The following is a 27,032-nucleotide window of genomic DNA, read 5'->3' as shown; positions in this document are numbered from 1 at the left end:
CACCCCAAAATATGGGGTGGTTAGTTTTTATGGGCTGGGTGATTTCATAGGCTCACGAGTGGGAGGATTATTCCAACTATTTCGGGGAAGGGGTGGGGATTTCCAGGAATTGGGCCACCGCCCACTTTTTGGCTTTTTATGGTCGCCTCAGAACTATTACGGCGCCAGTGGGTGTGTCATTTAGGTAATATATTACAGTGAGCGTATAATGAGGCAGAAGGTCCCCTGGAAGTTGAATCTTCTGCCATCTTGGGCCTAGTCGGTTCTAACCAGTTTCATGTCATATGCTCAATGTCTATGTCATTCTTTTCAAGGTTGTGCCCTGCCCTCTTCCCTGCTGTCTCACTATTCAACCAACAGAGCTCACAGGGGCTGCAAGGTAGGAAACCACAACTTTAATGGGAAGCTCGAGACTCCCTCTCATTCCAAGGCTCTAACAGCTCCCACTGATTTGCCTGCACGGCCTCATTCTTCCAGTCAGGCTTGCTTAACACTCTGGGCGTGCTCCTTCCATGGCTGTGCATTTTTTTGCTAAAATAATCAAATATGCCAGTAGGGCTAAAGGAAACAAAGCAGAGCCACAGATAAGACATCTTCCCCGGTGCATAAAATGCAAAGGGGCTCTTAGCAGAGATGGCATGCTGGATGTCCAGGAGCACTGGGGAGACGTCCATTACAGAGTAGGTTTGCATTAGCATGAGAAAATTGCGTTCCCTAAGGATATAGTCCTGGCCGTAGTCCTCTTGCACGTCAGGGGTGAGGTGGTCCAGGATGTTCTTCTCCAGCTTGTCCCACATGTCACTCGTGCCTGTGATGTCTGAGATGCAAGAAAAAAAGAGAGGCTCAGATGCTGGGAAGGCTAAAACAGGCATGTCCTACCCCTAATTGGGAAGAAGGCCCTTGTGAATTGGCTTCTGTTGGGAAGGACATTCCCAAATGCCTTTTAAAGTATGTGCTTTATAATGGCAATTCTATTCTTTTAAACATACATACAGAACAGTGCACAGATGAATAGGTTTGCACAAACCGAATAGCTCATGTAACCAGCAACCAGACCAAGAAAAGGACAAACCAGCCTTGGCCACCTTCCCAGGAGCCACTGTCAGATGAACAGAGTAGAGTAGCTTTGCCTGACTTTAGACATATGCACACATGGATGCATGTATTGTGTAGTCAGTAGCTTTCCATTCTGTAAATATGCCATAAATTATTTATCTATTATACTATGATGGGTGTTTGGGTTGTTTTCAGTTTGAGGCTCTTACGAATAGTGCTGCCACAAACATTCTAGTGCATATCTTTTCATGACTATTATATACAATATAAAATATAATGTATATAATATATATTATCTATACGATATGTATATACCTACATATATACATACACATAATTTTTTAAAATATAGCAGTAACGCCTGCTTCTGTGTATAAAATTAAATATATAATGTTGGGAGTTCCCTGGTGGCCTAGTGGTTGGGATTCCGGGCTTCCGCTGCCGTGGCCTGGGTTCAATCCCTGGTCAGGGAAGTTCCCGCAAGCCACGCAGCCAAAAAAAAAAAAAAAAAGAAAAGGTTAAAAAAATATGTAATGTTGAGCATCATGCTATCTATTTTTTTTTTAAGTCTTTCTTGAATTTGTTACAGTGTTGCTTCTATTTTATGTTTTTTGTTTTTTGGCCCCAAGGCATGTGGGATCCTAACTCCCTGACCAGGGATCAAACCCATACCCCACCCCTCCCATCCCCACAACCCCGCCCCGGCACTGGAGGCGAAGTCTTAACCACTGGACCACCAGGGAAGTCCCTCATGTTATCTATTTAATAAATATAATTTTAATTTCATTTTAAATAATACATTAAATTTTAATGTATAAATTATATGTGATTAAATATATAACCATATATTTAATATAGAAGTAAATTCTTGCTTATTATATAAAATCTAATAGTATCTATATATTTACTTTAAAATATAGTAGCAATGGCTGCTCATTATATAAATAATGAATAATAAGGAGATGCATATGTTTTTAAAATTAATCTCCTCTGAGGAAACTTACAGTATTGTGTGTCATTCTACACTCCCTCCTTGCTCATACAAACATATAGATATGTTTGGCTTTGGCTTAATTTTATTTTACCAGGAACAAACAAAACACAAAAAGGATCATACTAGACGTATTTTCCAGGAATTTGCTTTTTTGTTTGTCTGTGGGTTTTGATTTTTGTTTGTTTGCTTAGTAATGAATCACAGACCTGCCTCCTGGTCAATGGCTATAGTTTTAAACCAGAGCAGCAGAATTTTCCATTGAGCAGCTTTTAGTCACCATTTCTCTATCAAAGGACTTGCCAGTCGTTCCTAGGTTTCACCATTTCAGGGAAAGCTGCCATCACCAGCTTTGCACAATGTATCCTTTTGTTTTTCGGCATTCACTTCTTTAGGCTACGGTCCCCAAAGGGTGGCTGTCTGGTCAAAAAACACATTCATTTTGAATTTTTTTTTTTAAATTAATTATTCTATGGCATTTTTTTTTTCCTTTATCTATTTATTTATTTATGGCTGTGTTGGGTCTTCGTTTCTGTGCGAGGGCTTTCTCTAGTTGCGGCAAGTGGGGGCCACTCCTCATCGCGGTGCGCGGGCCTCTCACTATCGCGGCCTCTCCCGTTGCGGAGCACAGGCTCCAGATGCGCAGGCTCAGCAATTGTGGCTCACGGGCCTAGTTGCTCCGCGGCATGTGGGATCTTCCCAGACCAGGGCTCGAACCCGTGTCCCCTGCGTTGGCAGGCAGATTCTCAACCACTGCGCCACCAGGGAAGCCCCCATTTTGAATTTTAATAGCTAGTACCAGATTACTTTCCAGAAAGGTTGCAGCAACCCACACTCCCTCCTACAAAGTGTGTGATTGCTCAGGGATTGCTTTGGGGAGGAGTCTTTGCTAGCTTGGGTGACTCCTGGATACCAGGACTGCAGAGGAGCCTCGCTATGAAATGTAAGCCAGTGAAATCCAATTATACTCATGGAAATGCAAACGGAGTTTCAACTGCTCATTTCTTTTCATGAAGGCACGACCGTACTTAAGGAAACGATTACCCTGACAGTTACTACTCCAGAGACTTCTGCATCTTAAGAAACATGTTTGCATGAACTATTGTTCCTCCAGCTACTTCTGCCCCAGTCTCTACTCTCACAGGGGGATTCCTTTTCCTCTCCACTTCCTCCCTCTTTAAACACCTCATGGACTTTCTAATCACTCTTGTGCCTACCCTGTCCAAAATCCCCAAAACTCTCTTTATTGGTGACAAAGCCACCACCCTTTTGTCAGTCTTCATCTGCCACTTTTGACACACACTTGCCCATCCCCTGCCACTTTGGGGCTACACACAATAAAACTGGTAAGATGACGTGGATCCAAATCCCATCTCTGCCTCATATCAGCACTGTGGCTTGAGAAATTCCTTAACTTCTCTGAGCCTCGGTTTTCTACCCATAAGATGGGAATATTATGATGCCTAACTGGTGATACCTCATAGGTGAGGATTAAGTGAGATTGTACACATAAAGTCTTAAAATCCGCGAAGCGTACAATATGCTTGAGCTATTTTTTATTGCAGGGTACCCAAAAAATCTGATATGTCTCCCTGAATGTCTTCAGGAGCTCTCTGTGTCCCTAAAGATTCCTTGTCTCATCCCCCACTTCAAATGTCATTCTCCAAACTTAAGTCCTCAGCTCTCCACCGTCTGGCCTCTTGCCTTTAGAGAGCCCATCAAATGTCAGCTTTAAACTGAGGACATCCTGATATAAAAGAAAGAACCAGGTTCTGCACCTAGGGATCTGGTTTCAAATTCCCCACCATCGTGGTGTCACAGATGTCCATGCTGAGCTATATATTACCCACCCTACTTCAGTGTCCTCACCTGGTGAATGATGTCAATTAAACCTACTCCTCAGGGCTGTGATGCAGATTAAGACATATATGGAAAGGATGGGAGTAAAACTGGAATGATAATTAAGGAAACAATTTGGAAATATCCAATAAAGTTGGAGATAATTAAAATCTATGATCCAGTCATCCCATTCCTGGGTATATATGTCATAGGAAAAATCACACACACATATGCCACAGTAGGTGTGCCAGAAGGTCCACAGCTGAATTGTTCACAGTCGTCCAAAAGTGACCCAAATATCCCATCGATAGTAGAAAAATTGTGGCATATTCACAGAATACTAGCAATGAAAATGAATGAACTACAGCTACACACAATATAAATGAACTGTGAAAACATAATGTTTGGTGAAAGAAGCCAGACGCAAAAAAATACATACACATTGATTCCATTTAAAGGTCAAAAACCAGTAAAGCCAAACTATTGTTTGGGGATGCATGTATGCATGGAACACTGTCAAGAACAGCAAATAAACAAATGTTACAAAAAGTATGACAGGTTACATGTTGCAGGGAGCAGAGGGCTAAAACTGGAGAGGACCATGTGAGGGCTTCTGAGAGGTGGCAATGTTTTATTTTTTTATCTGGATGTTAAGTACATGAATTTTTATAATATTGATAATTTATTAAACTATGTGTGTATATGATATATTTCTCAATTAAAAAAATAAGATCAACAATATCAGGAAAGAATGTACGGAAAATGGCTAGTGCCTGATAAGAACAGCTGCCCAAAATGCTAGCTATGACAATTTCAGTGAGTCCTTGAAACTGTAACTTAACTGCAGGGTTGCTCTCTGGTCCAAAGGGAATCTTGCATCTGTGTGTTGTAAGTTTTCATTGGCTGTGTCACCAAACTCTCAATCCTCCTGCCAGGTTCAAAATCAAATTCATCATTCTCCCCTTCCACTAGCTGTCAGGCAGCTTTTTGTGATCTGTCTCTCAGGCTGCCATATTCGGCATCATCTTTGACCCCCCCTCCTTCTCCATCAACTCCCCTCAACTCTCCTACCTGCCCAGGGAGTCCCCAGGTTGGAAACCCCTCTCAAGACTTCACCTTCCCTCCATTCCTACTGCCCTGGTCCCGCCTCTCAACCTGAGCGGCCCAGGTCTCTTTCCCTCGGTTTCCTTCCCAGATGAGCCCTTTCTCCGAGTCTTCGTGCTCTTCCTGGACAACTCTGGGAGATCCTGGCTGCTAAATGCTTCAAGACAAAGTTCTGCTTTTCTTTTAGATTTTTATCTGGTGCATTTGGGTTAATATTCAAACCTCTAGGGTTTGTTCTTTAGTGTGTTAGGCATCCCTCCCAGTGCGTGGTCTTTTATTAGATATGCTCTTTTACGTCTTCATTTCGATCACCAATTACATGGTTGATGACCCAGAACTAAGGGCTGAGCCATGGGGGTCGTCTACATCTGCTCAGAGTCCAGAAATTCAGGGAGCGGAGAGGAGAGGATGGCCATCTCCTCCCGGGGTAGAAGGATGTGGGTCATGTCCTTCAGAGGGGAGGAGGTTGTGTTTGAAAAATACATAACATCAAAACTTAATTCCTTGGTGAAAAGAGGCAGGGGAGCAACCGTACATTGCAAAACCTGGCACCTGCCCCTCTATGCTTAGAAGAAGCCCACCCATCCCAACCCCCTTTGGTCCACCACTGAGGGGTTTGGCTTGAACTCTGTCAAAACAAAACCTTCAGCATCCCTTCCAGAATGAATATTGCAGGGCTCTTGGGCTCAGACACCTACTTGTTCGGAAGCCTCCGGGCTGGATAACAGAGACTTTAACTCCCCATTTGGATAGCTCTTGTCTCATGACTGCTGAAAACATGGTCAGAGCTGCCTTGGATGAGCTATAGGCTGCCATCTTCTCCATTGGAACCCCTCCTATGGGAATAATGGGAGAAAAAAAAATCAGGTCTGATGTTTTCATTTGTTCATCCACTAAGTATTTAAATGGCACCTACTTCATGCCAGGAACTGGTATCAGTGGTGACTAAGGCAGAGAAAGGAAGACAAAGGCCCTCTGTATGCAGGTGAACGCATATTCTTGGTCACATCATTGTCTGGCTTCCTTTGCTTTTGCTTTCCATGCCTGCTTCATCATAGCTGGTCCAATGGCAAACCAAGTATAAGGCTCAATCTCTCCCAGCTTCTAAGCTAAATGTGATTTAGGTGGGGTAAAGAGCATCTGCCCCAGCCTCTGACCTTCCAGTTTGGCCAACCTACATTCTGAGGTTCTGGATGGACATATCTTTGGGGAAGTGGGGGCAGAGTGGGCACTGTTCTCTCCATTACAGAGCTTGTAGTTGAACAAATTGGGTTTAATACTTGTTGCAACAAGGAGTAACACACGCCATAGGGAACCATGGGGCATCTCTGTAAGAGGGTATGAGCAGTCAGAATGGCTGTCATCAAAAAGTCTATAAATAATAAATGCTGGAGAGAGTGTGGCAAAAAGGGAACCCTATTACACTGTTGATGGGAATATAAATTGGTGCAGCCGCTATAGAAAACAGTATGGAGATTACTTTAAAAACTAAAAAAAGAGCTACCATATGATCCAGGTATCCCACTCCTGCATATGTATCCAGAAAAGATGAAAACTCTAATTTGAAAAGATACATCATACACCCCAATGTTCATAGTAGCACTATTTACAATAGCCAAGACATGGAAACAACCCAAGTGCCCATCAACAGACAGTTGGCTTAAGAAGCTGTGGTATATATATATATATATATATATATACCATATATATGAAATGGAATAGTACTCAGCCATAAAAAATAATGAAATATTGCCATTTGCAGCAGTATGGATGGACCTGAGACTATTAGTGAAGTAAGTCAAAGACAAAATTATATGATATCACTTATATGTTGGATCTAAAAAATACTACAAATGAATCGTTATACAAAACAGAAACAGACTCACAGACATAGAAAACAAACTTATGGTTATCAAAGGGGAAAGCGGGGGGAGAATAAATTAGAAGTATGGGATTAACAGTTACAAGCTACTATATATAAACTAGATAAGCAACAAGGATTTAGTGTATAGCACAGAGAACTATATTCAATATCTTGTAATAACCTATAGTGAAAAATCTGAAATATATATATGAACTACTTTGCTGTACACCTGAAACTAACACAATATTGTAAATCAACTAAACTTAAAAGAAAAAATTCAGTAGACAAATTAGATGGTAGTTCAAACACAGTTGAGAATTTGTTACCTAAAAGCTAGATCTGAGGAAATCACTAGGGATACAGAGAAAGTGGAAAATAGGAAAGAGAGGTATGGTAGGCAGAATAATGGTCCCTCAAAGATGTCCAGAGATGTCTCTGGAACCTATGAATATGTTAGATTATATGGAAAAAGGGGAACTGAGGTTGCTAATCAACCTTGAGATCATGAGCTTAGCCTGGATTATCCAGGTGGGTCCAATGTAATCACAAGGGTCCTTATAAGTGAAAGAGAGGAGAGAAGGGCATTGGAATGAGAGAGATGGCCTGATGTTGCTGCTTTAAAGACAGAGAAATGGGACCATGAACCAAGAATGCAGGCAGCCTCTAGAACCTAGAAAAGACAAGGAAATGGATTTGCTCGTAGAGCCTCCAGAAGGAATTCAGGCCTGCCAAAACATTGGTTTTAGCCCAGTGAGACTCATTTCAGACTTCTGGCCTGTAGAACTGTAAAATAATAAATTGGGGGTTAAAAAAAAGAGGGTGTGAGAAAGGACTTATTCTAGGAGGGCTAGCTAGGGCTGGGGGCAGATGCTCTTTATTCCACTTGAATCACATTTCTTTTAGAAGCTGAGAGAGATTGAGCCTTAAACTGCGTCTCATTGGACCAGCTGTGGGGGATGAGCTACGGAAGGCAGAAGCAAAGGAAGCCAGAAAAGTGGTGTGACCTTATTTGGAATAAGGTTCTCTGCAGCTGTAATTAAGGTACAAATCTCAAGATGAGACCATCCTGGATTAGGATGGGTCCTAAATCCAATGATGGCTGTCCTTGTAAGAGACAGAGAAAGAGAAGACACAGAGAAACAAGGGAGCAGACCATGTCAAGATGGAGACAGAGATTTGAGTGATGCTGCCACAAGCCTAGGAATGCCTGGGGCTACAGAAGCTGGGACAGGCAAGGAGGCATTCTCCCTTACAGCCTTCAGAGGGAGGTGGCCCTGCCAGCACTTTGATTTCAGAACTTCTGGCCGCCAGAACTGTGACAGTATAGATTCCTGTTGTTTTAAGCCACTCTAATTTGTTACGGCGGCCCTAAGAAATGAATACGGGTGTGTTCCTGGTGTCCTTTCACTGGAAAACACGAGATTATGAAGGGGTTCAGAGCACCCAGGAGACCTCATGGGGAACCCAGGATGACTGAGCCCATGACATTAAGGGTCCCAGGTTTGGCAAAGATTTCCCCCTTCTTTGGTCAAAGAAGCATCCACTGGCTGAATTGATAAACTGTGATACAGCCGTACAATGGAATACAACTCAGCTGTTAGAAGGAATGAACTTGATACACACAACAGCGTGGATGAGTCTCAAAATAATTATGGTGAAAGAAAGAGCCAGACAAAAAAACAGTATGTATTGTATAATTCCATTTATTTATAATTCTAGAAAATTCCAACAAATCTATAGTGATAGAATGGATCAGTGGTTACCTGCTGGGGGGCCAGGGTATATGGGTTAGAATGGGGGACAAGGGAGTCTAGGGAATGAAGGTCATGTTCACTATCTTGATTGTGGTGATGGTTTCCTAGGTACATATCTATGGACCTTGAGGGCATTATGCTAAGTAAAATAAGTCAGACAGAGAAAGACAAATACCGTGGGATCTCCCTTATATGTGGAATCTTAAAAAAAAAAAAAACACACAAAAAACGCTAACTCATGGATACAGAGAACAGATTGGTGATTACCAGAGGTGAGGGGTGGGGTGCTGGGGAAATGCATGAAGGTGGTCAAAAGGTACAAACTTCCAGTTATAACATAAATACATTCTGGGGATGTAACGTGCAACATACTGACTATAGCTAACAATACTGTGTTGTATATTTGAAAGCTGTTAACAGTAAATTTTTTTTTCATAAATTTATATTTTTTATTTTTGACTGTGTTGGGTCTTCGTTGCTGCGCGTGGGCTTTCTCTAGTTGCGGCGAGCAGGGGCTGCTCTTTATTGTGGTGCATGGGCTTCTCATTGCGGTGCCTTCTCTTGTTGCAGAGCACGGGCTCTAGGCGCATGGGCTTCAGTAGTTGTGGCTCGTGGGCTCTAGAGCGCAGGCTCAGTAGTTGTAGCGCACAGGCTTAGTTGCTCCGCAGCATGTGGGATCTTCCCGGGCCAGGGCTCGAACCCCGTGTCCCCTGCATTGGCAGGCGGATTCTTAACCATTGCACCACCAGGGAAGTCCAAGAGACTAAATCTTAAAAGCTCTTATCCCAAGAAAAAAAATTGTAACTGTGAGGTGATGGATGTTAACTAAGCTTATTGTGGTAATCATTTCGCAACATATACATGTAGCAAATCATGTGGTACACCTGAAACTAAGACAATGTTATATGCCAATTATAGCCCAATCAAACTGGGGGCAGGGAATGTAGGCATTGAAGTAGAGATACCTAGAATAGCTAATGTCAATTATCATCATGATTCTTACATGATTATTAAAGCTTTGGTCTGGGACTTCCCTGGCCGTCCAATGCAGTGGACGCGGGTTTCATTCCTGGTGGGGGAACTAAGATCTCACATGCCACGCGCGGTGTGGCCAAAATGGAAAAAAAAAAAAAAGCTTTGGTCTGGCTCACATAACTTCCTTTTGGGAAACACTCATCCTTACCTCCCTGTCTTTGTAGGAAGGCTGTCAGTCAACGGTTTGTCCTCATTCAGAGAGGCAGACTGACTGATCATAATATCCTATCCCCTGGACCCGGAGATTGGCTTGGGGCTGGGCACGTGACCTCAGCTGAGCCAGAGTCCTGACCTAGATCGTGGAAGGGAGATGCTTTTATGGTTTATTCCTGGCTACTTAAGTGTGATAATGGTGCAACACCGGCACTCCCAGGGGCCATTTCTGCCCCCACACAGGAGAAGGGAAACAAAGGGAAACAGAGGAGCGAGAAGGGAGCTCAGAAAGCTGGAGGTAGGTGTTGAGGACGGAAACGGGGAGTGGAGGTGGGGGAGAGTTAAGGTGACTCGGAACTTGGTTCCAAACAGTCGGTGAGCTAATCACCTCCTTCTCCCTTAAGTCTGTCTGAGGTTTGGCCCTGTCACTTAAAAGGAAGAGTCCTGAGGCTTAACTGGTGAAATTTCAGTATAGTATCTGGCATCAAACATTCAACTGTGGTTCCCATCTTGTCACGTATGACCAGCTGATTCTTATTTAAGTGATTTTTAGTTTCACCAAATCTTAAGAGTTCAAAATCCAATTCCTTCCTTTGACTGGGGAGAAGGGCCAAAGAAGTTAAAGCAACTTGTTCAAAGTTTCAACCCAATCTGTGCGGTTAGACTATTCTCATTTCTCCACGGTTTTTAAGGTGAGGTGAGCTTGGCCAGCTGGAAGGGAGGTTAGCAGAGGGCAGCAGTTAAGAGCCAGGTTCTGGAGCCAACACTGCCTGTGTTCAAATCCCAGCTCTGCCATTGATTAGTAAAAGCAGTTAAAGTTAGGAAAACCAGTTTATGTTTATGTGCCTGTCCTTTAATCTGTAAATTAAGAATAATGATAATACATGTATCACAGGGTTGTTATGAAAGTTAAGTGAATTAATATATTAGAACAGTGTTTGGCACAAAGTAAGCTCCCTATTAGACCTTCCTATTATTTGCCAAGGCACTGGGATTTTTAAAAGCTCCCCCAGGTGATTCCAATGGGCAGATAGGGTTGTTAAACACTTCTAGAGAACATCTATGATTTTTTTCGATTTATTTCTGTCCTCTGGACATGTAAATATTAATACAGCTTGGGCTCTGGAAAAACTGAGATCTCTGTTTTGGTTGTAGAAGTTGTGATCTCAGAAGTTGGATAGTGACCTGGCAGTGCTGTTTGATCCTTGATCCAAGTCTCACAGATGTGGGGCCTAAGGTATGTTGTGTTTCAAGAGACTGAAATTAAAAGAGACTTTCTAGTGCTATGCTGGAAGAAACGTTTTTTGTTTATATGTTCGGTTTTGCTTGTTTGTTTTTGAGCTCCATATGCCTTGGTCAAAATATATTTCCTTTAAATTATGTTGAGCGAAAGCCGGTTTCAAAAGGTTGCATTACTGTATGATTCCATTTATATAATATTCTTGAAAGAAAATTACAGAGATGGAAAACAGATTCGTGGTTGCCAGGAGTTGGGGATGGGGTGAGCATGTGGATGTGGCTATAAAAGGGGTATCTCAGGATCATTATGGTGCTGGAAACATTCTGTATTTGATTGTGTTCATAGTTACAGGAAGCTATACATGTGACAAAACTGCACAGACCTATAAACACACACACATAAATGGGTGCAGATATAACTGGTGAAATCTGAATAAGTTCTGTGCATGGTACCAATGGCTTTGATATCGTACTGTAGTTATGTAAAATGTTGTCATTAGGGGAGTCTGGATGAAGGGCGAACAGGACTTCCCTGTACATTTCCTTGCAGCTTCCTGTGAGTCTATAATTATTTCCAAATAAAAAGTTTAAAAATGCATACTCCCTTTAAGACACGCTTAGGTGGCTTCCCTGGTGGTGCAGTGGTTAAGAATCCGCCTGCCAACGCAGGGGACATGGGTTCGAGCCCTGGTCCGGGAAGATCCCACGTGCCGCGGAGCAACTAAGCCCACGCGCCACAACAACTGAGCCTGCACTGTAGAGCCTGTGAGCCACAACTACTGAGCCCGTGAGCCACAACTACTGAGCCCACGCACCTAGAGCCCGTGCTCTGCAACAAGAGAAGCCACCGCAATGAGAAGCCTACGCACTGCCACGAAGAGTTGCCCCCGCTCGACGCAACTAGAGAAAGCCCGTGCACAGCAACAAAGACCCAACGCAGCCAAAAATTTTTTAAAAAATTAAAATTTAAATTTAAACAGAAACACGCTTAGGTCAGGAGAACTGCCTAGCTCCCATGTAGGTCTTTGGCCATACCAAGGTCATAAGGTCTCCTAACATTTTGGTAAATAAAACTAAAAAATTAAGTTTATTGAAGTTTGGCATGGGAGGCCCAAAAATCAAGGCCTGGCTAATTTGAAATATTAAAACATAAGAGAAGCGCCCCCTAAGCAAGCTAGAGCTTTTGAAACATTTTCTGCCAAGGCTGCAACTGAATTTAAAGTGACAATATACTTCTTCCTCACTCCATTCCACGCTCACCCCCATCACTGATGGACGTGGCTAATGCAAAGGCAAAACTTTGCCCTTAGAGCAGTACTCACTTAGGAGGTACCAAAACTGAATGCTGGGGTTCCCTCCAATCGACTCTAAGTAGCCAGTGATGGTAACTGGCTCAGAATATGGGGTGACCTTGTTATTCAGCGACTTAATGGAACACCCAGTCAACAATGGGACGTGTTTTAACCAACCACGTACAGACCTGTGGACTCTTTCCATCCTTCACAACTGCAAGTCATCTAGCCCTACTCGGTGCAGCTACCATGAAGGCAGCATCCTCCCCCTCTTCTAGAACATACCAGTCCCCCCCACCCAGCTTTTCTGCCTCGGGGAACTACTCAGTGAATCTGCCCCCTGGCAAGAATAAACTCAGCACTCATGTTTCTGATCACTCTGGTGGTCCTTGTCTTTCTGGTGGTCCTTGTTTTGACCTTATGGCATACTGTTGGCCGTGGCTAACACGGAGGGAAACTTGAAGTTACTATCCTGGAGCTTACAGAATTGTGAGGCCCTTTCCCCACACCCCCCTCGGGGGGCTTGGTCCTAGTCTTTGCCTGACTCCTTTGGTGTGGCATAAGCAACAAGTTAGTAACATTTCCCAAGGTTCTAGCATTCAGATGTTTTTGATGTCCCCTGAGGTAACACAGGGCCTCACAACACTCATCCTAGCCATAATGATCAACACCTACCAGGAGATCCTCTTGTTCCTGACCTAAAGCTAACATATGACCATATAGGAATTATGGAAAAGAAAGGGCTTTCCAAGCGAGTGCTCTATTAACACAGGGCAGAAATATTGCAGCTTTTCAGCCTGAGGCTGTATAGGTAAGGTGTGATTTTTTGATTTATAATAAATACGTATTTGGTCATGGTCGCTGTTTCTGGCACAGGGCTTCTAAAACCCTGGGAATTTCCTAAGTGATGAGAGTGGCAAAGGTTAATGAGGACTTTTGTTATGTTAATGAGGCAACGAGAACCTCTCCTAAGAATGGGTGGAGGGCTGGCTGCAAGTGGATCCAATCTTGTGATTAGAGGGTTGGAACTTTCAGTCCTACCCCGACCCCGGGGAGGGGAGAAAGATTGAGATCAATCACCAATGGCTAATGATTTAGTCAATCACATGCTATAATGAAGCCTCCATAAAAACCCCAAAGGAGGGGGTTGGGAGAGCTTCCAGGTTGGTGAGCAGGGAGATTCGGGGAGAGTAGCGAGTTCAGAGAGCGTGGTAGCATCACACCTTTTCCCTGTGCCTTGCCCTGTGTATCTCTTCATCTGGCTGTTGATTTGTATCCTTTAATATCCTTTGTAATAAACCGGTAATCCAGTGAGTAAGCAGGTTTCCTGAGTTCTGTGAGCTGCTCTAGCAAATTAATCGAACCCAAGGAGGGGGTAGTTGGTACCTCTGATCTATAGCGAATCAGTCAGAAGCACAGGTGATAACCTGGGCTTGCCACTGGCATCCAAAGTGGGGATGGGGGGCAGCCTTGTAGGACTGAGCCCTAACCTGTGGGATCTGATGCTCTCTCCAGGTAGAGAACTTCAGAATTGAGTTGAATTGTAGGACACCCTGCTGGTATCTGAGCATTGCTTGTTGGTGTTGGGGAAACTCCTCTCTCCAATATGGAACCAGGTGCAGGACACTTTTATAGGGGTACCAGGGTCCCATGCCCACAGCAGCTTTCTCATTCTCTAATATCTTCCCAAGCCAGAACACCCATGACCTTGTCTCAGGAGAAAGTAATGAGGGCTCCCAGCTGGTTTCTGCCTCCTCCAAGGTCAACTGGGCTCAACTCAAGTAACCAAGTCCAGGGAATTCCCTGGCGGTCCAGTGGTTAGGACTCTGAGCTTTCCCTGCCGAGGGTCCGGGTTCAATCCCTGGTCGGGGAACTAAGATCCCACAAGCCATGCAGCGTGGCCAAAAAAAAAAAAAAGGAAAAAAAAGTAACCACCACCTGGTGGTCAGGTGGTTAAGATTCCGCGCTTCCACTGCAGGGGGCGTGGGTTTGATCCCTGGTTGGGGAAGTTCCACATGCCGCGTGGTGCGGCCAAAAAAAAAAAAAAAACAAAAAAAAACTTTAGGCATGGTTAGCAGAAATTGGAGACTAATAGCATCTGATTGTTCCCTTGTAATTTGACAATCTCTGGGGATTCGACAACTGTTTGGCATCAAAATCAATGTCTGAGACCTTGTTCAAAGTGTGATTGAGAAGCAGCAGTAGCTGGGAATCTGTTAGAAGTGCAAGCCCTCAGGTCTCACTCCAGACCCACTGAATCAGAAATTCTGGGGATCGGGCAGAAGTTTTTTCTTATTGTGGTAAAATACATAAAACATAAAATTCACCATTTAACCCTTTTAAGGTGTACAATTCAGTGGCTTTTAGTACGTTTACAATGTTGTACAACCAATAGCACTATCTAGTTCTGTATTTTCAATGCCCCAAAAGGAACCCCCATACCCCAGCCCCTGACAACCACTAATATGCTTTCTGTCGCTATGGGTTTGCCTGTTTTGGACATTTCACATAAATAGGATTGTCCCAAGATATGGCCTTTTGTGTCTGGCTTCTGTCACTTAGCACAATCTTTTCAAGATTCACCCTTCAGAGTATCAGTGCCTCACTCCTTTTTATGGATTAATAATATTCCATTGTATGGATAGACCACATTTTGTTTATTAATTCATCAGTTGATGGACATTTGGGTTGTTTCCATCTCTGGCTATTATAAATAATGCTATGAATACCTATGTACAAGTGTTTGTTGGAACACCTGTTTTCTGTTCTCTTGAGCATACACTTAGGAGTAGAATTGCTGAGTTGTAACTCTGTGTTTAATTTATTGAGGAACTGCCAAGTGTTTTCCACAGAGGTTGCACCATTTTACGTTCCCACCAGCAACTCAGGAGAGTTCCAGTTTCTCCAGACCCTTGCCATCAAGTGCTGTTTTCTGGTTTTTTGATTATAGCCATCCTAGTGGGTGTGAAATATTATCTCATTGAAGTTTTGATTTCCTGCAGTCGTTATTAAGTAGCCCTCCTGGTGAATCAAATGCATCTGAAGTTTGAAAAAATTGTCCAGGGACCAGTAGCAGTCACTTACGAACTAGTTATAGAAATACAGAATCTTAGGCCCCCCTCAGACCAACTCAGTCAAATTCTGCATTTTAACAAGACCCCCAGCTGATCACTATACACATAATGTTTGAAGCACTGGGGTAGGAGACAGCCCTAAATCGCTAACACTTCCTAATCATTGCTTAAACATACTAGCGTTAGGGTCTGTGTTTTTTTTGCCCTCCCCCCCGCCCCCCGTTTCCCTGGTGTGTTCTTGCTTGGTAATCTGGAAAAGTGAGAGGAACACAGAATTTGGAGTTAAATAGACCCAGTTACCAGCACTGATCATTGCTTACCAGCTGGATGATCCTGGGCTAGAGTGTGCTTGATCTAAAAAGGAATCAGTATCTGCATCCTGCACATGTTAGCACTGAATGACTTCAGGGGTGTAAGCATCTAATTCAACTCAGCATGAAGACGTTCACTCCATCTTGCTCTCCCCTCTCCCCCTTACTCTACGCTAAGCGCTGGCTAGTGTGAGAGTTTTAAGGAAACGAATCTCAGCTTTGGCTTTCTCTCACGTCACTGAGCAGCTGAGACTGGCTGAATGATTTGCCAGATGATTCCCTTAAGGCAGCTACCTCGGCAAGAAAAAAAATCCAGGAATGATCCCATTGTCAACTTCTCCGGACTAAGTAAGACCAGGCTCAAGTTTGGAACTGTGAAATCTGCCAGATACCTAAAATCTGTAGACTTGTAAGACTCTCTGAGGCCACTTACTTTGGTGTAAAGTAATTTTCATGCATTTTAAATAGCTCGATGTGATGGGCAACCATTACTGTCTCTCAGTAGAGAGGTCCCTGTTACTAGGGTACTTTCTGTGTACCAGTAACTGTGCTAAACACTCAGAATCCACAATGCATTTAGATCTACAGTTGAGACCAGAAGTTCTCAACTGGGGCTGATTTTGCACCCCACCCCCACCCCAGTGGACACGTGGTAATATCTGAAGGTCAGCACTGGGTGCTACTTGCATCTAATGGGTCAAGAACACAGATGTTGCTAAACATCCTACAATGCATCGGACAGCCCCCCACAGAAAGAATTAGCCTCCCCCAGATATCGATAATGTTCAGGTTGAGAAATGCTGCCTTAGACTCAGGAGCTGTGTCACCCTATCACGACAGAAGATGAAATGGACACAGACAAGTGGGGCTACTTGCCCCAGATCACCCAGCTAGTAATCCAAGAGCACGATTCAAAGCACAACCGGCTCAAAATCCCTGAGGCCTTAGTCGTTTTATAAGGTTTGCTTTCAGCTGTTCTCATTCAAGCACAGCTTACGACATAACATGGGTATTTACTCTGCAATTTCTTAAGAGGAAAACTGGCCAGAAAAGACTTTTAGACCTCTCAAACATAAAGATTTTTCAAGTGCCCTTTGTACAATCAATCAAAGAGTCATCTCCCACTTCCTTCAATCCTTGGTTAAATATTTATCAAACTTCCTTGCCAGGATTTAGGTTAAAGAGCTATTCTATTTCTGTGGGAGGGATGATAAACATGATTACAGGGGGGTGGAAAATCCTCCCAGAGAAGATGTGGTCAAATGTGGAAGTAATGACCTGTTGGGCTTATTTGCCCAGGAGCCAGTGCGTGACAGGGAGCAACAGGATGGAACAGTCACAGGTGGCAATGCCAGCGGTTGGCAGGATAAAAAGCCACAGGTGCACACAGAGCCAGCCTCTTCATGGCAGATGGCTTTTGGGTCTCTAACTCTACCATGTGCCAGGTGCAAGGCTGATGCTTAAAACCGTGTCATTTCATCTCATCTCAACATGGGCCTAAGAAGAAACGATCATTATTATCCCCATCGTAAAACGCAGAAGCTGCAACTCAGAAGTTCAGCACTTGGTCCTAGGTCACTCCATTGTCAGTGGTAAAGACAGGATCAAAACCTAGGCAGTTTATCCCCACTGAATTTTCCAGCTTCTGAAAGTTACCTGCATTCTTTGGCTCACGGCTCCTTCCTCCATCTTCCAACCTCTCTTTGAGTCTGACCTTCCTGCCTCCCTCTTATAAGGATTCTTGTAACCGCATCAGACCCACCTAGATAATCTAGGATCATCTCTGCCTTCAGATCCTTAACTCAATCATACCTGCAAAGTCCCTTTTGCCAGGTAAGGTCACATATTCCAGGTTCCAGGTTTTAGGACATGCAAGTATTTGAGAGACCACTATTCTACCAAACCGGTTGCCTACTCACAGTATCCTGAGACAGTTTCTTTGGGGTTATTTACTACGCAGCAGTGGATAACTTGAATAGAGTCAGCAGTTCCAGCTCAGCTCCTCCTGGCTGATGCAAACTTCCATGATAAATCTACCTCATTGAAATTCTTGTCATGCAGAGGGTGGCCGAGGTGCCAGACTCAAGACAACCTGATGGGTCAGGGCAACCATGAACTCCTTTTGGAGAACACTTACTGGCTGTCTCTCTCTCTCTCCATACCTCCATCTTCAAAATGAGAAAAAGACCAGGGTGAACTCCCAAATAAGTACGTTTTCCAAAATTACTGTTACATTAGCTTTGCCAAGAGACACATCATCAAGTTGGCATCACATTGGATGTTAATTTTGTGGGTTGGTGGTTGGTTATATAGTCTCTTTTACACATGCCATGACTTTTCTGATTCTTGTGCTACAGTCTAGCTTCTTATCCCCTTGCTCAAAAATCTTTTCCATTGTTTCGCAAAACACTCATCAGCAAAGTGCTAGGGATTCTGCTGAACTCCTCTGCCCCTCATCAATGCGGGAAACTATAAGCATGATTTAAGATCTTTGGCTCCTGTCCTCTTACAAGCACCTGCCCTGTCAAGTACATACGTTTCCTTTCTGTTCTGCTTTCATGCTATTGTTTTAACAACTTTATAAAATTCCCTGGGTGGTTTCTGAGTCCTGCAAATGAACCTATTTCTAGAGTTTCCTTGAAACATAAGGATTCAAAGCTGGATGTGATGAAGGAAGACTCCATACATCTTGGTGACTGACTGGGTGGGAGAAAAGGAGAGAAAGGCACAGGGAGAAACAAATCCAAGAAGGCTCAAAGCTCTGAAACCTAAAAGACTAGGAGTGAACAGAAGGAAGTCAAGAGAGGAAGAGCTGAATGGCTGATAGAAAGTTTAGCTTCAGACATGTTGACTTGGTGACGATGGTAAGATACTGGAATGGAACTAGTAAGGCTGGGTATAAAAGATTTTGTATGTCCAGTGGTGAGAATAGGAGTGAGGTGTGTGATTTATTTTAACCCTCAAACATTTTCCTCCAGTGGAAATATGTGACAAGTCCATTCAACGTCTTGGCTTAGAAAAAGTTTTAGAGGTCAAGTTGAAGGTTTATGAATGGGCATCCTCTGTAGGATAAATTCGTCACTCGCCCATTCATTCATCTGCACACTTGCATTTTTTAATTTATTAATTGAGCTTCTACTTCATGCCAGACACTGGGCCTATAGCAGGTAGTGTGCATATCAGTGATACGTAAGTAAAATCTTATGAACGAATGAGCTGCTCAAAGTTGAGAACCAAGAGAGGAAGAGAAAAATCTTCCTTGTCACTGTGTCAAGGAGAAGGCAATGATAAGTCATTTCAGTAAATATTTGTTGAATGAGTGAGGCAAAGGAGCATGTGAGACTTTTCCAGATGTACCAGATTGTACCAGGGAACTGAGAAAAGTGAGGTTTCCACAGAGGTCAAAAATGTAAAAGCTAAGTTCAGAAGAAAGTTAAGGGTGAAATATTGCAAATGTATTTTCTCAGGATTTGTTTGCTTTAGCAAGGTAGAAAAAAAATTGGAAATATTTTGGGGTTCTCATAAAATTTGAAACACAGTACTCATTGCTCTTAACCACCTTAGACGTCTCTCTCTCCATCCTTTCTCCTCCTCCCTCCCTCTTTTCCTTCCCTTCCCTTCCCTTTCCTTCCTTCCTCCCTCCCTCCCTCCCTCCCTCCCTTCCTCCCTTCCTCCCTTCCTTCCTTCCTTCCTTCCTTCCTTCCTTCCTTCCTTCCTTCCTTCCTTCTTTCCTTCCTTCCTTCCTCAGGCCAACAAGCAACGCTAGTGACACACTCACATAGCTAGTAAGTTAGAAGTTGCTAAGTTAGAACCAGGTAAGAAAATATGAGGGAAAACAATTGTCTAGAAAATACACAAAAATGTCTCCCTTAAAAAAAAAACAACAAAGAAACCAAAACCAACCAACCAAATAGTTGGATCCTTTATTTTAAAAAAAAAAATCTCACTCAGAACCAACTGATCCAACAGTGAAGAGTGGTATTCCTCAATGTGAAGGCAGGATCCTGGAGTCCAGAGCCCACCCTCTTGGCTTCCCTCTCACCTGTGCAGTGGCCCAAAAGACAACCCCATGGACACCACTCAAAGCTGAGTAAGGCTCTGAGGAACCCCAGTTTGGAAATATCTGTTCTAGAAGAAAGAATGAGACATCACATACATGGGCATTTTTTATGGAAGGGAGATTGGTAAACCCTTGACTTGTTGACTATCTGTTCTTTGAAATGGAGAGAGATGAGTTATCAAATGTCACACCCTGCCCCAACTGCCTTGAGATTGCAGAACGATGGGAATTGTCTTATGGAAAATACTAGCAGGCAGCCAACTGAGACACAGGGCTCTGACAGTGCCAGCAGAGTGAAGACATTTGCTATTCATCTCACAGGGAACAACAGAGTGTGCAGAATTCAGGGAGGGTTGAGAACAGGTTCCCTGTCACGATGACGTTAACTGTATGCAGGGTTTCCTTTCCAAATCTAGGAAGCTTGTGCATTAGCGGTCACACTGTGAAGATATGTGAGAGCCCTAAATCCCCAGTAATGAATAGATGAGTTAGAAGGTAGGTAAGAGTCAGTACATGAAAGGATTTGAAAGGAAAGGAAGGTTTTATTGTACTCAGATCAACGGTAAACACACGATTTGACTATTCTTCACCCAGCCCTGCATGAGAGTGCCCTGCTTTCTTGTTCAGCCCACAGGGAGCACTGCGAGTCACATCTTGCATGACTGGCACCCACGACCTTGTGGGGAAAGGCCAACTCACCTGCCATGCTGCTGATGTTCACCAGCCTCCCCTTGGATTTCCTAAGAAGAGGCAAAAATGCCTTCGTGACTTCCACGGCCCCGAAGAAGTTCACGGCCATGCATCGTTTGTATTCGGTCATGGGAATGAGCTCCCCGTCAGTTGGGAGGCCAAGGACCCCAGCATTGTTGACCACAGCCCACAGTCCTGAGGACAGAAGGGAACAACTCTGAGGTCAGGCAAGATGGGAGAGTGGGAAGATTTTTAACCCTTCAAGCTCTGAAGTCAAAAGGACCCCTTTGAGATTTAGGATCTAGGCAGATGACTTCAACTCTCAAACCTTAGTCTCCTTGATTACTTGTGAAATATTAAGCAACGGTTTTTTGGAGGTATATTCTTTTGCCCCAAAGCCCTTTCCTACATCCGGGCAGCTAGATATTTGTTATACCTATGGAGGGATGACACAGCAAGGAGGAGGTTTAATCAAAGTCTACCTCATGTTTCTCCCTCAAAGGAGTGTGTGGAGACAGAATGATATCTTTAGGACATGCAGATATAAGACGATATATCTTACATGCAGTGCAATGATATAAGATCCTGTCTTCCCTTTTCCTTCGACTAGAAAAGATTCCTTAGTCCAGGAAAACTAGAAGTGCCAAGAGCTAAAACGATTGCAGAGTCCCTGAGCTCTAGTCCCTTCCCCAGCCAGCCTGATCCCCTCGACTGACCAGGATCACCAAGAGGGCTTGTTCACACACAGGTCGCCAGGCCCCACCTCCAGAGAATCTGATTGGGGGTGTCTGGGGTAGGGCCTGAGAATCTGCATCTCTAACAAGTTCCCAGGTGATGCTGATGCTGCAGGCCTGGACCACACTTGGAGAACCGCTGTCCACAACTAGTGACTTTTCATCTTTGCACATTAAAATCACCTGGGGAGCTTTTTAAAACCCCAATGCCCAGGCCACACCCCAGCCAATTAGATCAGAAACTGTGGGGTGGTGAAGAAAGGGGACCTTGGCATTAGTAGTTTTTAAAATTCCCTACCTAGGTGATTCCAATGTACAACCAAGCTTTGGAGTCATTGCCCTAAACGGTAGCAGAGAGGTAATACAAAAACTCCAGATGTTTTGGGGGAGGGGGATCTGGAGCAGAAGTGAGTGACCTGGGTCCTCTTTTTTTTCTAATTTCTGGGCTTTTCAAAAAATTTTTATTTATTTATTTTTGGCTGCGTTGGGTCTTCGTTGCTGCGCACGGGCTTTCTCTAGTTGCGGCGAGCGGGGGCTACTCTTCGTTGCAGTGCGCGGGCTTCTCATTGCGGTGGCTTCTCTTGTTGCACAGCACGGGCTCTGGGTGCGCAGGTTTCAGTAGTTGTGGCGCACGGGCTTAGTTGCTCCGCAGCATGTGGGACCTTCCCGGACTGGGGCTTGAACTCACGTCCCCTGCATTGGCAGGCGGATTTTTAACCACTGCGCCACCAGGGAAGTCCCTGGGTCCTCTTTACAGAGGAGAAACATCGGGGTGTGTTCAGCTAGATAGACCTGAAGCAGATTCTCTGAGTTCCCTGAGCCTCGGCATGGTTTAGGCCGGCTGTTTCTCAAGGTGTGGTCCAGAACCATCAGCATCAGCATCAATTGGGAACTTGTTAGAAATGCACATTCTGGAGCCCCACCTCAGACCTGCTGGATCAGAAACTGGTGATCAGAAATTGTTGTTGAAGCTCAGCATTGTGATATAACGTGCCCTCGAGGTGGTCCTGATGCACACCCCAGTGTGAGAACCAGTGGGATGTAGAGGAGCAGAATGAGCCCCAGTGCCAGCAAAAGCACAGACATGGCAGGAGGCACCAGCCCTAACAGTGCCTTTCTGATGGCTTCCAAGAGGTAGGTAGCTGCCAACCTGCATGAGGGCTGGACAGAGCACTGGACATCTCAGCAGAGTCCAGCATGAGGCACTGACCATCGGAGATGAAATGTCCCATCCCCAGGAATTTAAGATGCTACCCTGGGGAAATGGGATAAAGCTCAAAATGACTGAAACAGTTTTCGCCACGTGGCAGAAAGACGGCTCAAAATAGAAATTGCATTGACTTATAGAAAATAAAATTACATTTCTTGCACACCTGAGTTGGTGGTCTGACATTTACATGCAATAGTGATTGGGAGCGTTAAGTGAGATGATGCCTGGCACATAGTAAGAGCTCAACAGCTATTACGAGGATGGTGATAGGAGGAGAGGATGCCTCCACTCCCACCTCCAAATGATGGTTTTAATTCACTCAGCCTGATGCACACCTTTGACCAGTCCACATGCAGGTGGCAGCTTGAGAATGCCCTAGAACAGGGGCCAGCAAACATTTTCTATAAAAGGGTGGATAGTAAATATTTTAGCACTGCACGTCCTACTCACTCAACTCTGCCATTACAGACAATCTGTAAATGAATGGGAGTGGCTGTGTTCCAATAAAACATTATGGACATGGACATTCGTATTCCATATAATTTTCATGTGTCTAAAAAATCTTCTGATTTCTTTTAACCATTTAGAAATGTAAAAACCACCCTGAGCTCACAGGCTACACAAAAACAGGTGGCAGATCTATAGAATAGTCTTTAAATGACAAAGAGATAGAGAACAGGTTAAAGATGAGAATAGGGCTCTAAAAAGGTAGCATGAGAAAGCCTGGTGGTGATGGAACAGTTCTGTATCTTGAGTGAGGTGATTTTTGCACAAAGCTACACGTTACAGAATTGCACACACACATACGCATTTGCATATATAGCTGGTGAAATCTGAATAAACTCTGGGGATTATACCAATGCCAATTTCCTGGTTTTGATATTGTACTATAGTTAGGCAAGATGTTAATACTGGGGGAGGCTTGCGTCTACTATTATTTCAAAATAAAACGTTAAAAAAAAAAAAAACAGGCAGGGCCACAGCTTGCCAACTCCTGCCATAGAACTCTAAGCTGGCCAATAAGCCCATTATACCTGTAGGACTTAATAATAGTTTTTAAATAATATTAATTAATAATTAACAATATGTTCATAATAATTTTAAAATATGCGTGTAGGAACACAGCACAGTTGCTGGCCCTCTTGCAGGAGCTGAGGTTTTCTGGTTTATCCACGTGGCCCAGAGGGTTCTTTAGCAAACATCCTTCTTAGTGATTTTTAATGAGCCTATTTTACTGCTGCACTTTCTTTTTGACTTGAGAGGCTGAAGTCGAGAGAGACCTCGAGGGGAGCAGGCAATTCTGTATTGGTATCGTATTGGTGTATTGGTAATTCTGCCTCAGAGGAGGATTGCTCTCCAGAAGGCTGGCCCCAAAATAGCATGGGCTCATACCTTGGAAAATGTACTCGCTGGACCCCTTCATCCCAGGACACTGGGATAGTATTAGCGTATCAAGAACCACTACTTTGGGACTTCCATGGGGGTCCAATGGTTAAGACTCCACACTCCCCATGCCAGGGGCACGGGTTCAACCCCTGGTTGGGGAACTAAGATCCTGCATGCTGCACAGCGTGGCCTAAAAGAAAAAAAAGAACCACTATCATTCATTATGGTCAATACTGTCCCTCTGGGCCTCACCAGATGGGTCTGTATTGAATATCTCCTAAAGATACCATCAAGTCAATAATAAGAGGGATAGTAAAAGGCAAAGCCAGGAAAACTACCTTTCTAGAAAATAACCACACACTGCTAAACTTGCTGAAAATTAATTTCTAATTACCAACCATCTATTTTTCTCTCCTCCTCTCATTTCTCAGATGTATATTGAGCACTTACTATATGCCAGGGGCTGTGCTTAATGTTGAATGACTGGAAAATAGGAGTTCTTACTGACTGCTTGCCTTATGTCAGGGACTCTTGTAAGTGCTCTGTATATAATAACTACTCCTTCAACCACCAAATGAAGCAGATAATATTGCTCTCTTTTTGCTGGGAAGATCAGCTGTAAAGAGGATGTAAGCAGTTTTTGAAATATTAAAGCTGAAGGGGTATTATATTTACAGGGTGTTCGGCTAAGGTATGACAACATAACTATTCATTTCGGTCAAAGAGAAATTAAGCCTGCATTTGAGAAAATGGGTTTGGATTCAGTATCATCAAACATTTTCTAAATTAAGAAAATGTGCTGGGTGCTACACGGGTCAGATGTGAAACTTTCAAACAATTATTTTATGTTGTGTATCCGCCAACCGTAGCAGCTTGTCACTGAAGGGAAATATCTGAAATGATTCTCCACCCCACCCCTAGATTTCCATCTCAAAGGAGAAAAAAAATAACCTCTTTGATGTTTAAGTGATTTGAAGCTGATCAACAGTGTTCTCAAGAACAACGACGAGGATTATGAACTGGTGAGTTGCTTGGAGGGTCTATGAACTGGTGAGTTGCTTGGAGGGTCTATGCCCTAGAGTTCCCTTCCCAGATTCTCCCAGTTAAAGGCTGCCCTCACTAAAGGAGTTTTGCAGACAGTTTTATCTGGAGTATTTCAACCCAGTGAAGGCCTGATGTCTCCTGATAGACTGACTAACTTAAAGCCACTCACCACTGCCCCAGGCTGTCCCTTATTTTTTCTAACGTCAAGAGGAACCACGCTGAGAGGCCCATCTTCTGCTTAAACGGTTGCCCTGTAATGCTGCCATCTCTAGGCCTTCTAATCTCTTTCCCTCTGAGGCCGTTCACAGAATTAAGGAACGGTTTGGGGAGCAGCCCTGTTGAGTCCAAGCATCCTCAGTAGCACAGAAATCTACATAACAGACAAGAGGAAGGAGGCTGTGGAGAATAAAATGAGTGATACCAGAGTTTGCTCTGCTACTATAATGGGCATAAAAATACTTTCAGGGTTTTGACTTTTAAATGATGTGGCCCAGTAGGGGTTCACTGAGCACAGGGCAGACTGACACGGAAATAAGAATAATCATTCAGGAGAATGGTCTTTGAAACTTGAGGTACCAAATTCAATTGGATAATGAAACACTGGGAACTCCACAGGATACTTTTTCACCTCTATAAAGAACATTCAATTAAATGCTTTTTCATTTGGACAGGAGGGGTGGGGCTATTTTTTTCCCCTCTCTTTTCCACAGAGTGTGTCTTCTTGGCTTCTGGCCCCATTTTCTTCCCCCTGCTTTTTATTGCCTGTATTTACTCCCCATCGCGATCCACAATGCCCACACACCCTGCTTTCTCACAGGTTGATGGAAATCCCCCACGTTGCCCTTGGAAATGGTCATTACCAAGGAGAGATACAATGGCTTCACTGGGTGATGCATTGGTGATGCTTCCACAGGCTTCTGGTGCCTCCATTTCATGGGCCACTTGCTTAGCTGCTGCTGAAATGCCTTAGTGCTATGAAGGCTGCATTTAACTTAGCCATCTGTGAATAACTCCATCAGGGGCAGATTCAGATCCAAAGTCAAGACAGCTTCCTGGCCAGAATGTCATCCTGTCCCACACAGGCAAGCAAGAGTGATTTCCTGACACAAGAGTCCAGTGCTGTCGTCCCTCCCTTAGGAGCCCTTGGGAGCCCTTGGGAGTGTGCCATGCATTAAATGTGGACTTTCTTACAAATCAATTAACACTTGGCACTTTATAGTCTGGAATGAGGTCACACGGCCTGTGTGTAGTCAGGCATTGGGTGATGATTTCAAAATTAATGGTTATTGGACTAGGAGAGGTATACATTTCTTTCCTGGAGTGTGAAAAGATAGGAGGAATACAAGAAATGAATAAAGGGCTCCTTAGAATGGGGCCACGCAGCCAATTCAATTCAACTCACCCTGATTGAAGGTCTACAGGTAACAGCCTTGGTGCTTGGTGCCTGGTGCTTGGTGCTTGGTACAGTGGCATATAAGGACAGTGTTGGTCTCAATGGTATTATAGTCTACTGGAGGGAGCAAGGATCTTAACCCTGGAGTCAGGAACTTGAGAGACCTTATAATGGTCCTCAGGGAGGGCAGAAACGTCTAGAATTGTTTATAAACAGAATCTGTACAAATAAGCATATGCACACGTATGCACATTTTTCTGGGTAATAGATCCATGATTTTATCAGATTCTAAAACTACCATCTACTGATCTAGTATCTTTTTACTTTGTATTCCCCAAGCATGTGAGAATGGGTGTTGAATAAATGAATGGTGGTTGAATTAGTAAGTGATGACTTCCATGTTGGAAAGGGCACACGGGCCAGCCTGGCTGTCAAGGGTCCTGTGGTTGCAGGACAGAGAGGTGGTGGAATCATCTCTTATCTAAGGTTGTGAGTATAAGAAGTCAAGGCATTGAGGAACGTTCAGAGTTGAATGGCTTGTATAAAGAAAAATAAAACTGAGAAGAAGGTCACAATAAGACCTCAAAGCAAGGAGAGGCTGCATAGGTACTCCAAGCCAGAGCAGGTGCCAAGTGGTCAAAGGAAATAGAGATAAAGGATCAAGAGCAATAGGTCAAACCACACAGGTAGGAGGGCAGTGTAGGAGGATGGTGGATAATGAAGACTTAGGCAGGGGTCTGAAGGAGATTTTAAGAGCTTGGGCTGGAATCAGCCTTAAGTTCAAATCCTGCCTCTACTTTTTG

The 27,032-nt window shown here is 43.8% G+C and overlaps 1 protein-coding gene across 2 annotated transcripts in view; it reads right to left on the bottom strand.

Moving 5' to 3' along the window:
* Positions 1–380: 380 nt before the first annotated feature.
* LOC309625273 (17-beta-hydroxysteroid dehydrogenase type 2-like) overlaps positions 381–27,032 on the bottom strand; it is a 179,672-nt gene continuing 153,020 nt past the window's right edge. The window contains exons 3-6 of one of the 2 annotated variants that reach the window (XM_082384621.1): positions 23,799–23,982; positions 20,472–20,657; positions 5,689–5,826; positions 381–817 (exon numbers count right to left, since the gene is read on the bottom strand). In XM_082384621.1, coding sequence (XP_082240747.1) covers positions 396–817; positions 5,689–5,826; positions 20,472–20,657; positions 23,799–23,829 — 777 coding nt within the window. In that variant the 5' untranslated portion in view covers positions 23,830–23,982 and the 3' untranslated portion in view covers positions 381–395. The remainder of the gene's footprint in view (positions 818–5,688; positions 5,827–20,471; positions 20,658–23,798; positions 23,983–27,032) is intronic. The other variant, XM_082384622.1, reaches the window with a different exon arrangement.

This window comes from Balaenoptera borealis (assembly GCF_965194805.1).
Source record: "Balaenoptera borealis genome assembly, chromosome: 3".
Lineage (NCBI taxonomy): Eukaryota > Metazoa > Chordata > Mammalia > Artiodactyla > Balaenopteridae > Balaenoptera > Balaenoptera borealis.
The sequence above is the reverse complement of the archived record's forward strand: the minus strand, read 5'-3'. Positions and strand labels throughout refer to the sequence as shown.